Here is a 14,009-nt window from a genome sequence, read left to right as displayed (position 1 = left end):
GACATAAACATGGTGCAAGATTTGAACACTTTTTTTTTTAATGGTTTATTGATCAAAAGTACAAAAATGAATGTCTCACAAAGCAAAAGATCTGAACCATGAGTTTGAGTATATCATCTCTGTCGGGTGGAAACCTCATATGTCCAAAAGTTACTTTTCAGGATTCAAATTCAAAAACGGCAAAAGTAGCAGATCTGACGAACAAAGCAATATGAACAAAGACCCCAAACATTGCCATACAAAAATGGCTGTAGTTTTGACAGGTTGCATGAAATACAGTATAGTTAAAGTCATTTAATAAAAATCAGTAACCAGTAAGGAACCGTCTCCAAAACAATCGACCATGAGTTGAATGCAATAATCCACAGCACTGTCCTAATGAACACAATATTCACCATCTTACTAATTCTACCTTCATTTACCAATTTTCCATTCATTATCAAAAGTCAACTTTAATCATATTACACATACTGTAAGAGAGGAATTCTAAAAGAGAATTCCATTTCTCCCCTGAGCATGCAAAACCTCTGCCAGGGGACCTGGGTTTGAATCTCAGGTAGGACATGAACGTTACAGAGTGCAGCTTTTAAAGTATTTTATAATCATTTGCAAGAGTATGATTAAAATATTAAAGCTAGGCAGAAGTGGCTCAGGGGGTGTCTTGCAATCTGAAGGTTACCGGTTCGATCACTGGCACCTCCTGGCTCGGCGTCCTTGAGCCCACTTAACCCCACTTAACCCCTAACTACTCCCGATGAGCTGGTTGGTGCTAATTGCTTCCTCCGCCGTGTATGTGTATGAATGGTTGAATCTAATGCTCATTGTAAATCGTTTAGGAGAAATGCACTATTTGCACCGTTTATCATTTAATTGACCATTTATATCCATCCAGAGATATCTACATTTTTACAGTGTGGCTCCTAGGGGCCAAGCCATCTAGAAGAGGGTGTGTTTGTGTGTGTGTGTGTGTGTGTGTATGTACATTTGTCCGTCCGTGGCCAATCTCTAGTAAACTACTGGACCGATCAGCGTCAAATAATCTTTGCACACTTCCAGTAAGCCAAGGACGTTTTTTCCACATATTCTGAGTATTCTTTTAATTGAGGTAGGTTTTGGACGCCGATGGCCTAGTGGTTAAGGCGCATACCACATATAGGCACTAATGCAGCCTGACTGTGAGTCCCGGGATCGATACCCAAGCCCGACAGACCGTTGCTGCTTGTCACTCCCTCACTCTCTCCCAATTCCCGTCAATGTACACTGTTCTATCGAAATAAAAGCAGAAAAGCCCCAAAAATATATTTAAAAAACATGAGGTAGAATTGGTTTTAACATGACTACTGAAATCCTCATGGAAGCCACGCCATTATCAAACCCCCATCTAGTCACACAAAATCAGCATTGAAATTACTTAAGCCATAGGCACAAAACCTTTAATACATGAGATCCTAGTTCTAATTTGTTCACAATGTCTTAACAGACCTGTCCAAGGTGACAGAATGAAACATAGTAATTAACATGGACAGCCAACATGAAGACAAAGCAGAAACTAGAGGCCTGTCCCCTAAAAATGTCACTGCCTTTTCTTGGATGCTGCTATCTTAAAGGTCAATCGTTGCTTCCTGATGAAGTCAGAGAATGCCACTATGTTGTGGGTGGTGTGGTCTGGGGGCAATCCTCCGCAGAAGAGGAGTTAAATTCCACAGAGGCCCTACAAATATATATAAACATAATGAAAATATGATATGTAACTTTTGTATTAACATGAAAAAAACAGTTGCTACTTGCCAGTGAGTTGTTGTAACCCTACCTTTATGGTCAGAATCCTCCTGGGGACAGATAGTGACATGAGTTTCTGGATCTTCTTGGTCGATGATTCCCAGATTGGAACGCCATTTCTTCCAGTTCGTTTCCTCCACCCTGAAGTTTGAGAAAGCAGCTTGTTTGTAATATATTAATTGGAACATGAGTGGTTCTTAATTATCATGAATTGCTTAAAACTGAATATTTCTATATTTTTGTTTTGTTGAGTGTTGAATGTTAAACGGACCACAATGGAAACGAGCCTTTTTAACTCGTACTGTTGTGCTTTAAAAAAAGTAACCTATAAAATATTCAGCCAATCAATAGTACTCTTGATCCCTAGCACTGGAGTAGAAAACTACTACAGTGTTATATTCTCATATTACACTTGACCTGAGATGATTTACCTGAAAAACCGGCACTGCTGCCGACCTCTGAACCTTAGTGTCTTCACCACTCCAGAGGACAGTCTGTTCCTTAGGCTCCTGGGCAGGACCCTCTCCAGATCCAAAATGGTAAGGGCCCTCTGTAGATGCAAAACATGTCAAAATCAAAAGGAACCAATGATAGCATTGGTTCTCAAAGTGGGGACGACACTAGTCTCAACATGCAATTCCAATGTGGGGTTGATTGGACATTCCATTCATGATATATGATGTGTTTTTTTTTCAAGAAATAAGCTGTTCAGGTGACTATGCCATTAAGAACGACACCAATACTAACACTATTGCTGGTGTTTGTTTACTGAAAGCACATGGTGCGGCATCAAAGCCTTTCTTACCTGTAGTTTCCATATATTTTCACTGTCATTGGAGATCTTCTCTACTGTGTTTCCCATCATAGCTATGAGCATGTTGAGCAGCAGTATGTAGGTGAGCACGATGTAAGAGATGAGCAGTATGTAGAAAACCTCCTTGTACTGCACTTGGTCTGTAAACTCAAGGTCTCCCATCCCAATGGTGAACTTGAAGAGTTCCAGTATGGTGTAATGGAGGTTGTTGTAAGTTGGACGTTTGCACTCAAATGAATGGAGACCGAAGTTCGACCTTGAACGTGGCCCCGTGCCATTGTTTTCACTGGGTGGAGGTAAATCCTCTATAAGAGCAACAACAGCTATAAACGGGGGGAAAGAAAATCAGAAATGTTCATTTGGGAAAACATCTGCCACATGGGCATACTTTATAGCCTCCATACAGAAAGACGTTTTGTTACAGAAACAAGTGACTCAAAATTATTCACGTCACTTCCTAACATTCACTCACTGCATTATTTCATTGTTTGTATTTGGTTGGTTTGTTTTCATTTTATTTTGCCTTTAATAAATACATGCTGGTACAATGTTTATGATGACTCCATGCACAGGGCTTTATGTTTAACTGGCAGGTGATAATTTGCTTATATTGTACATCAACATATGGATATGAAAACCAGATACACATTCATTCATTATTATACATTAGGCAATTCTTACATTATCTTCTTTTCTTATAGTGTCTGCCAAACAAATCTGATTATTGGGAGTGTTGTATTTAATTACTCCACATGTGTTAATATTTACTGTGAACAACCAAGGCAAGCGCTGTCGTAGACCACAACACATGTTTCCCCAAGTTTTCCCTGTTAATTTCCATGCGTTCAGGCCTTAAAGCCAAAATGTACCATTTTAATTTACGTCCTTTACTTTTTTCTAGCATTTGCTGAAATGACACCCTGCAACCTTTCTCACATGGTTTTATCCCAACCCTATGTGTTTTAAGTGTTGTGAAAATGACCAGAAAAGCCTTACCTGCAGAAAATCCTAATAGGAAGACAACATAGACCAACAGAAAGTGCATCATGTCCCCCAGGATCATCTGTGAAAAAGAAAATTTGTATTGGGCCTCAGTATCATAAAATGTAACTTTCAACTTTATATTTACTCAATGTACTCAATGCTTACTCTTTGAATCATGACACTGTACATCCCCATGGTCTTGGAGCCCCTCAAGTAGTAGAGGACGTTGATCCAGGAAAGAGCCAGCGAGATGACCAGAGGTCCTACGTACTCCCTCCTACCACAGAAGTACAAAACTGCACAGAACAGAAGGAGTGTTGCCTGCAAGAAACTAAATGGACAGACGGAATAAACCAGTTATAACGAGACAATGTCTTATAACAGCCAGTGTCAAAATGTGCCACACAGTTATTAGACCCCATCTTGTTTATTTTGGAACTCAGTTTTTATATTCAATAATTTAAAAATGTGTGAATGAGAAAAGGACTTTGATACTCTATATTACACACCTATTTTGTTTTTGTATTTCCCTGTGCAATACATACCAGCTGTTTCCAAAATAGTAAAATGCTTAGGATTGTGTGATCATATAACATAGGATACAATCTGTAGGCACTAACATGTATGTGTTTTTTAATGTCATATATGGTTTGAAAACAAATTTCAAAATATAAGATTTTTTTTAAAGATACTTACAACAGAATGTCACAGAAGCCGTCCAGATAAAGCGCTTTGGGATTTGGGGGCTTTCTCTTGAAATCAATGATCTGTGGATATTAGAAATACAAGGTGTGGGGTTTGTACAGGTTTTTGCCAGTCACTACACGGAGCACCAATTTGGTGCCCTAGGCTAGATGTTTCCTGCCCCCCCACCCCCAATATTGTAGTCAATTCCACCATTGATGGTTGTGTTCATATACTCGCACTGAAATGACAGCATGGCGATACTGTATAACCATGTTATTTTGATCTTAAAAACAAACATTTAATAATAAGGAATAACAAGTAGTAATGAATAGGTGAATTATAGGCTAATAATAATATAAATAAGGATATTACAAAAACAAACAAAACAATGATTTAAAGAATCCAGTGATAAATGCCATAAGGAATAATTATATTAATAAGGATATTGCACAAAATACAAACAAAGTTGAAAACAAAACTAGGATTTAAATAGACTAAACATACATGCACGTAATATGACTTCATTCCTGTTGGGCTTTAAAGGGTGTTTTATTCCCAATCAGAGGAATCGCCTGTTAAGCCACGTTTCGCACACATGCATAGAGAGAGAGAGAGAGAGAGAGAGAGAGAGAGAGAGAGAGAGAGAGAGAGAGAGAGAGAGAGAGAGAGAGTATGGGGGGGGGGTCTGATGTCTGTTGTCAAAGAGAATATAACTTTTGTGCTTTAACTGCTGCTGTTGCACTGTACCATTGCCGTTAATAAACAATAATACACCTGTCACGCTGTACACAGTACATACTCCCCTCTGTGCTGCCAGAGTGAGATAGATCGGGGTTCTCAAACTTTTTCATGTCAAGGACCCCCAAATGATATGTATTTGGCCGCGGACCCCCATCTCAAATATTTAAATATTTTGTTCCAGGGACCCCCCAGAAGCAAAGATTTTAGTTGCAAATGTTCACTTGCTTGTATATCTGCTATTTTTGAATAGCCAAAGTATAAAATAAAAAGTTATTGTGATGCTATATTAACACATTTTTGCTGGGGACCTCTGGAACCCTCCCAAGGACCCCTGGGGGTCACCGGACCCCACTTTGAGAACCAATGAGATAGATCACCGGGCAGGCGATCACGTGAAGGAAGAGAAGGTACAACAAACCCTCAGTGTTAACGCTGCGTGTAAAAACACACTGCTGAAAGCAGGTCAGGGACGAGTTGATCACTCATCCCTTGCTCTTGCACTCTTCTCTTGCAATTGCTTCTCTTGTTCTAATCTAGCAGTTCAAACAATGGCATGTTTGTTTCTAGTAGTTCAAACAATGGAAACAATGTTCCATTCTTCAGAGATTAGGTTAGGTTTGGTTAGCCAGATGATTATGTGCAGAATTGGTCTACTAGCTGTACTTCAACTTTAACTTCGTAGTAGTAGTAGTAGTAGTAGTAGTAGCAGTAGTAGTAGTAGTAGTAGTAGTAGTAGTAGTAGTAGTAGTAGTAGCAGTAGTAGTAGTAGCAGTAGTAGTAGTAGCAGTAGTAGTAGTAGTAGTAGTAGTAGCGGGGTCATCCCTATGTTCCCCCACTAAGGTTAGGGTTAGGGTTAGGTTTAGGTTAGGTCCTATGTTCCCCGCTCTCCCTAGGAAAGCGGGGAACATAGGACCCGGACATAGGTACGGTCCCGTAGTAGCAGCAGCAGCAGCAGCAGTAGCAGCAGTAGCAGTAGTAGCAGTAGTAGCAGTAGTAGCAGTAGTAGCAGTAGTAGTGTAGTCAATAGTGGTCTGTAGTAGTTAATTTGGTATTCTAAGATAGACTGACTGCTTAGTAAGCACAGAACTGATGATTTGACCCCAATGTAATGTGAAAGACTGGACCATTTGGTACATTCTCACCGCTTTGCAGAAAAGGTAGACGGCACCAAGGACACTGATGACCTCTCCAGTGCATCGAAGGTGCTCAAGTGGGTTATTCTCAACAGGAAAGGGTGGCTGTAATTCAAAAATGTCGGGAGGCCTTTTTAAAACTGATTAAATTGTCAACAGATATTTGCTATTGTTTCTCAGCTCATCTAAAGTAACTGTGCTGTGTTTTTGTCTTACCTGTCCTTCCTTTCTGTAGAAGGCCACTGTGGTGAAGATGCCCAGATATATCATGTAACTCAGGAAGTTCATCAAGAATATCTTTGCGGCAAACCGATCCCATTTCTCCTGCAGAAGACTTTGTAGAGGCTCGATCTGAAGCATCTCATGACGATTCTGAGGTTTAAGGTTCAGAGCAGACACAACTCATCTACTGAACTTTAGGGGTTCAAACACAGATTCTATTAAACATTCTTAGATTGACTGTGTCAGTCAATCTTAGTAGATTGACTGACACAGACAGGGTAAAATTAAGATTTCGTTTTTCCTCGCCCCATCTGGCTTTCCTGTTTGTAAGCAACGTTATGGGAAAACTGCTGGAGGTGATTGGGTCAAAGTCAAAGTTCACAAAAAAAAGTTAAAATGGTTTTTTAGCCAAATCTTTGTCATTGGTGATGCACCAATGTTCCTGCACTATCAAAGTGCTACTCCTACAGTCAATTCCGGTCTTGTCACTTTTCTGTTGTTGCCATTATTACCTTCTGTGTACATAATACACCAAGTGCAGTTATTAATAGTTATTTCACATAATGTGCCTATTAACCTCTATATTGTATATTCCATATTGCATAACTGTATTTTCCATCTCTATCTTTTTCTTTATCTTCTTATTTTTGACTTACTGTGCAAATATTGAACTAGATTTTCAGGCTGTGAAGTGGCCCGAAAATCTAGTTCTAGGGCGGGGTTTGTTACTCGTGCCCTACACGTACCACTTGTTTGTTTTGATTTAGTTCTTACCGGAATCCCACTGCCGAAGACTATGATCTCCAACACCGAGTTGTCCTCGGTGGTATCAATGGAAGTCATGTCATAGAGCGATGAACGGATAGGTCCATACACCCATTCTGTGAACTTCCTGGAGAGTGATCTGGTCTCCTCATCCACGAACTCACGTTGCAGCATGTGTCTGAACAACTATTGGCAAATGAGAAATCGGAGAGGCAGATTTAATCTTATGTGACATAAACGTTTTCCCACATTTCTAGACACGTAGGCTACTTGGCAGGCATCTGTGTGATCAGTTCAAGTAATTACTTGTCACATTCTAAAAGACTGGTTCTAAACTGCAATCCTGGGGACACAAATTACCACTAAATTCTCTTTCATGGCATTCGTCTCATATCTTACTATGGGAACACACACACGGCATGACCTCGTCATTTTGTAGCGTTCCTACCTAAAACACAATGATATGATATATTACAGTACTTTGCAATATCATGGCAGCAATGCCACTTAGACTTGAATGATTCTGGTAGTCTTTGTACAGTTTCAGTGAAACTAAAACTATTTTATTTTAACTCAATTATTTTGTATCAGTGAGGGTAATAAAAATATATGCATGTAGCTGATGTCAGGGCAAGCTGATGTTCTCCCCCACTTATCCCAGACCTAAATAGATTCAGCAAAAAAAAAAAAAAAAAGTCTATTTCATGTTATTTCGCTTGTCAATTATTTTGATTGTATGTTTTACACTTTTTGAAATATTGTATTCTTTAATTTTATAATGTAAGTCAAAGGGGCTCTAATCAGGCTGAACCCGTGGCCAAATTGGTTCATTGATGACGATTGACATCAGAGTTTTTTTTTTCGAGGTCCACATTGGTGCCACGCTATTCCCATGTAAATCCCAAGACACGCATGATAAAATGTTGTACTTTTTCATCATAGTGGGTCAAATAAGGTTAGTCCATTTCGTTAAAAGGAAAATTACAAAACTTGTAGTAGAACTCAGGTACTGTAAGTACCTCTGGAAGAGCCTGTGAGGGATAAAATGTGTGTATTAATTGGGAGCATCCATGGTGTTGCAAGTCTCAGCTGTGCTGTATTTATTCCAAAAAGCCTGTATTCCAATAATTTTTCTGTTGTTGGATTTAGACAAATAAAATGAAATAAAATAAAATAGGTTCTCGTTTTATAACAAACCTACCCCAATCTTGCCCATCTTGGCTGCTAACTTCATAGGGGTCAGCCCATGGATGTTTTCAATGGCTTCCAATCTGACGTCATCTTTCTTCGCAAGTTTGGCGTGTTGAATAAGAATTTCATCGTACATGCTCGAAATAAAGGCAGTGGTTTCTGGTGTGTTGTCTGCTATGGCCACCAAGGCATGTAAGACCGTGTTTCCTTGGGAATCTGTGTCAGTGACATCGGCACAGCTGTAAGGGTTATCCAAGAGGAAGGATACCACATCCAGCTGGTTTGTGCAAGCTGCCAGCGACAGAGGAAGTTCACCTATTAAAAAAAGCAAAATACAAAATACGAGTTTTCCTTTGAGGTTATAGGCTACTGTACATGGGTAAAACGTAAAACCTTAGTTGAGGTTATTGTCAGCACAAAAGTACTCACCAAAATAAAAGCCTGAGGCTATCCGTTTATTATTCTGGAAGAACAACCCATCTGCCTTTGCTTGCACATCTGCTCCTTTCTGGACCAGCAGTTTAACGTGTTCAAAGCTTCTTCTCTCGATTGCAATGTGCAGGGCAGACTGGCCTGTAAGTAAGGGTACCAAATAGGAGATACGATGCACATTTGTGAAACTATTACGGCTGAATCAGTATATAGTCCTTGGGTTTCTGAAAGGCGCTATATAAATCCAAGTTATTATTATTATTATTATTATTATTATACAATATTTCCTCTGAAAACTGTTGCAAGGATCACAATTATGTATCCCAAGTAAACATAATGATACGATACTATACGATTGCTATTTAACTCTGTCTCTGTCTCATAGGCTATGTGGTAGGCTCATGATCCAGCTTGGACGGATGTGGTTCAAATATTGGATTATTATGCATTATGATTGTATGAGGTGTATTCCAATTAGAGTATTGAAGTCTGACACCAAAACTATGGCCCTGAGGCATTATGATCTTTTCCATTCAAAATCCCATAGACTATTTTAAAATCATGTAATATAAGAAAAAATAGATTTTTCTCTTATGATTACGAAGCATAAACTGGCGGTTAAAAAGTAGGCTACAAATATATCCAAGTAGTACGACAATAAAAGGCTGCCTACTAATCGACTACATTTCTCAGGCTTAGGAATAACCTAAGGACTACTACTAATCTTCCATTACACATGCGGCCACTGCCCGGCGGCAGCCCTGGCTCACGCTGATAACAAATGTAACCACAGCTACAAAGGAATCTTATCTCAGGAATGTTAGACGGAGCGTGATGTGCTTCAGTGGGAACAGTGAATCACGTGATTTCCTAGTTTTACATGTATTGTCGCGTAACATTTTCACAACACAGACTGTGTTGATATAATTAAATATCATAAAGTACACGATAGATACAGAGTGTACTTTATGAAGGTGAGGAATTATTTAAACACAATAACATTTTGTCAGCATACAATGAAATCATATGGTTTCTTCACACCTTGGATTTTAAAGTAGGTTCCTTAAGTGCCTCAAATGGTTCTATAGCTCAATATATGGTTACATGGTTAAGTAAATTGTAAATGAGCAATTGTTTTCTACTTGTTTACTAACCTTTGTAGAAAACATCTGTGTATGATGCATTGACAAAGTTTCCCAAATCTCCGGTTTTCTCTGCTATGTCAAGAAGGACCTCAATGGTGTCATTCTGGTCACCTTTCAGGTTCAGCAGAGCTTTCAGAAGTGCTGTTTTCCCATTTGTTTGATCTGAAATAAACGTTAATAAAAATCCAAAAGTTATTTGAATACGTCATTTCATACACAGTGAGCTTCAAATAAAATGTATACAAGAATACATCCAAAATATACACATTTCAACACAAATTAAGTACATTTTGGCCAATTCCAGTCCCAGGAGATTCATTACCGTATTAATAACTATTAGGAGAAGTGGGCAAAGACTCATAGACATTGCACACAGACACAAGGGATCATTGGAAATCAATGGGGCCAGTGTCCAGGGGCCCTTGACTACCAGGGGCCGTTGGGCAGGCCCAATGACAAGTTATTAAAATGTATAGGTTAACACTCAAATACGTAGGCCCTTCTGCCGATACGGTACAAGGTCCCTCCTATATGGCCGTAAAAGATACCCCAGCCCTCCTTTTTCTTTTTCTTTTTACATGCAAAGAAATATCTTGTAAATGCTGTAGGTTAAACTGTAAGGTAGACTGTAAACCCTTTATGATAACATGTTTTAAAGATAATTGGCCCAGGGGCCCCAATGAGTCTTAATCGGTAACACATAGTTAATACAGGATGAGTCTAAAAGCTGGTGGAGATCTGCAACTATACAGAGCACACCATTTTAGTTAACTGTATTTGATCATTCTCAAGCTCGGGTGGCACAACCACAAACTGTATCCAAAAGTGTTCCCTGCAATTTGCATTAAAAATAATAATAGTCCAGACACCGTTGCTAACTCCCACTGTTTATTGCAGATAACAGAGGTAGCTAACAACAGCGTGCAGACTCTATCATTATTTTTATGCTGATCTTCTGTTTGTCAGCACTTGATCACCAGACTGGTGATGGAGCATAGAGCATGCTCTCTGATCCTTATTTGTTCCCCGTGATTTATCTTGTTTCGGCACACTACCTTTGATGTATACAAACTTGAAGAAATTAGTCCGTTGGGAACACATGCCCCTTCGGTTAACAATACGGGTTGTACCCATTGTCAGAGTGCTAGTAAGTGCAGGACTTGGAGGCAAGTCTATGACGTCAGCACTATGACGTCATATATGACATCAGGGATCCCCATATATGGGGATAAAAGGTTCTCGAGATATGCGAGGGACACAGACATAGACAGACCCACCGAGATTTTGTGCATTTACTGTATAGATAGAAGATTGTAAACCGTTCCCACAAAATCGTGTATTTGCATTGGCAAATAAAACGTAAAAGCAGAACAACTATACTTCACCTTTCCACTATAACTGTGACACTATCACTGGTCTTAAAAGCAGAACAAATGTGTGAAACATAGGTGCATTGTTTCATGTAGAGGACAGAAACAAAGTGCTGCAATAAATGGGTTATTTCAACGTTATTTCAAACAAACAGATGGGGTAGTGCTAATTGGTTGGAAGGAAGGAAACAAATATTTAGACCTTTTCATTGTAGATTATTAATGTATTAACAAGATGAGGTCTAATAATGGAGTGACTTCCTTGTGGATCTCAAACTTCATGTGGCCAGTCTGTGACATTAGTTGTCTGACGACTAATGTTTGGTCAAGGTTTCAGCCCAAAATGAATATTGAATATATTTTTCACAATAACGTGATTTTTTTGGAGGGGAGTTACTTGCTTGGCTTAATGGCAGTGTGCAAAAGAATCCTGGCAATAACCGATACAACGGTTTGTGAGATTAGCCCTGCCTGGACTCACCGATACACAGACTCAACGACACATACAAAGACACCCAACCCCTAACTGCTCCTGATGTGCAGGAAGTGCCTTGCATTGGTCTAGTTGACTAGAAAGGTACTATATATGGTATAAATTCAGTCCATTACACTCATTTTAACTAAAAGTGTACTTCACAGTAATGTATTAAAACTCATACTTTGCATTTGATGAGCTGTACAATATTTATATTTATACGTTGATAGATAATTTATAATCAATAGTGTATTAGATTATGATTATTGTATTGTATCACTTTGGATAATTGCATAAAGTACGATGTATTTGCTCAGAAGGGACAGTTCTGTAACTACTGATTTAAGATGTCCTTGCTCCCTGGCCTACTCTTTCTTACCCATGAAAGTTGTGGCTACAGTTTATCCATGATGCCTTAGCCCAGACAACCTTGCCACCAAGATGAGCCTTCATGTTGATATTATATTGTGGGGTGGGCTTAATGAAAGATAAACTGTCTGTTATATTGATGAACATTTTGTATTACCAGTAGAGAATATTTTTGATGCTGTACCACCTTGTCTCTCCTGCGCAAATAATTAAGTAAACCTGATTATTATTTAAGACTGACTCCGTGTTACTTCTTTTTACGGTAATCCTTTTTTGAAGGCATACTTTCCTGGTTTTTCCTAAGTTATCACACGTTTTACATTATTTATATTATAACATATGTTTTTATATTAATACACTTAAAGGGGGATTTTGGCCCATGATTTTCTTACCTTTTCTATGATGTTATGATATCCTAGGATGAGTGGTACAGTAGAAAAATGTCATTTAACTCCATCCTGGGTCCGCCACCGGAAGTCTCGTTCACGAGATTGACATCTCGTCTAGCGAGACTTCCGGTGGGGCGCATTCAAGACAATCACGTTGCATAGTGTTCTGTCACTATGAACGTCAGATCTCTCACAAAATAACTAAACAAAAAAAGCTATCAAAATATGCGATATAGCGCAAGGCCTATAGGCGCACGTTTTTAACTGCGGACCCGGGATGGAGTTATGACATCATTTTTCAACTGTACCATTCATTCTAGGATATCATAACATCATAGAAAAGGTAAGAAAACCGTGGTCCAAATTCCCCTTTAAACACCTTTTTTTTGTGAGTAGAGGAGGCAAGAAAGAGAGAGAGAGAGAGAGAGGGAAAGCAAGGGGATGACATGCAACAGGTCCTGAGCTGGATTTGAAATCCATTTTGCAGAAATCACCAGGCAAAAAATGATAAAACAATCAAACTTGCCTGTGAATTCTGGGCCTGTAAGACGCTTCATTTGAACTCGCAGGTAATCAAGCAGGCCAACGAGTTCATTCTTGTCTCCTTTTGATGCAGCCTCAAAGACCCTTTCCATGGTAAATGCACCAGTGGAATCAACAGTGGTGAGGTTTTCACTGCAACATAGATTAAGATATGGTTCATCACCAACACAGACCAACAATTATGACACTATATGAAGCCCGATTCACACTTAGTCGCATGATGGTGTCGCGTGTCGAATATAGCATATCTACAAGCTCACAATGTTGCATTCACAATGCGCTGTGAGCTTGTAGGTCTGCTATTTTCTGACCTATACAAGCACCTTTTTGATTTCTGTTAATGGAAATACATTTTCACCATAATACAAAAAAGCTAATGAACATAATGGGCTACACAGGAGACAGGAGACCTTTACAATGCAAGCTGACACTTGTTTAACTGTAACTGGTTACCTCAGTAACCTGATACTTTGCATTCGTAAAGCACAAAAATGTTGTGTGTTCCCTGAAAACAATCAAGTTGCCTTAGTCTGTGGTGTCTCCAGCTGTAGACCTATACGGTAGGCTAAATCAGATGCATGTAGTAGTCTTCTTCTTCACAGTGAGAAACAAACTATTATTTTCCAAATATAGCATCATTCAACAGAGTTTTAAGTAGCTACTGTACTTACCAAACAGTTACAGCCGTAACCGTATCCATTGGACTGGGACTCATCTTTGGATGTTCCTTACTGAGCAGCCAGCCCAGACCATCAACCTGGATGTCCTGTTCTGCTTCACATGGCTCTTTACTATTAACACTGTCAGGCAGATGTCCATCTTGTGTAGAGTTGCTCATTCTACCCAAGCCTAGGAGGCGGCTGTGATCGGCACAGCCTTTCCACCCAAATGCTATGAATTCTGAGCACGGTTACTGAGTGTGTCTTTTGCTGGCAGAGAAATTGTGCAGGTGTGCATGAGCGTAATAGTG

General features: G+C 39.3%; 1 protein-coding gene across 1 annotated transcript; it reads right to left on the bottom strand.

Moving 5' to 3' along the window:
* Window positions 1-40: 40 nt before the first annotated feature.
* Window positions 41-14,009, bottom strand: LOC308086029 (transient receptor potential cation channel subfamily V member 1-like). The gene is made up of 15 exons (XM_080429349.1): window positions 13,711-14,009; window positions 13,023-13,171; window positions 9,903-10,055; window positions 8,746-8,889; window positions 8,327-8,631; window positions 7,135-7,311; window positions 6,355-6,510; window positions 6,148-6,243; window positions 4,274-4,344; window positions 3,743-3,908; window positions 3,590-3,656; window positions 2,585-2,916; window positions 2,211-2,329; window positions 1,811-1,920; window positions 41-1,711 (listed from the first exon to the last, which is right to left on the bottom strand). The coding sequence occupies exons 1-15, from the start codon at window positions 13,875-13,877 to the stop codon at window positions 1,632-1,634; spliced, it is 2,292 nt and encodes a 763-aa protein (XP_080285475.1). The 5' UTR covers window positions 13,878-14,009; the 3' UTR covers window positions 41-1,631.

This window comes from Gymnoscopelus braueri (genome assembly GCF_963280865.1).
Source record: "Gymnoscopelus braueri genome assembly, chromosome: 5".
Taxonomy (NCBI): Eukaryota; Metazoa; Chordata; class Actinopteri; order Myctophiformes; family Myctophidae; genus Gymnoscopelus; species Gymnoscopelus braueri.
Note: the sequence above shows the minus strand (reverse complement) of the source record. Positions and strands in the feature narration are given on the sequence as shown.

What these genes read in the sequence shown, in the direction of transcription:
- LOC308086029 (XM_080429349.1), bottom strand. Translation starts at nt 13,877, where the DNA reads ATGAGCAACTCTACACAAGATGGACATCTGCCTGACAGTGTTAATAGT. An exon ending in AGCCTCAGGCTTTTATTTTG is followed by an intron (nt 8,632 to 8,745) that starts GTGAGTACTTTT and finishes TTTTTTTAATAG; the next exon opens with GTGAACTTCCTCTGTCGCTG. An exon ending in TCTTCGGCAGTGGGATTCCG is followed by an intron (nt 6,511 to 7,134) that starts GTAAGAACTAAA and finishes CTTAAACCTCAG; the next exon opens with AATCGTCATGAGATGCTTCA.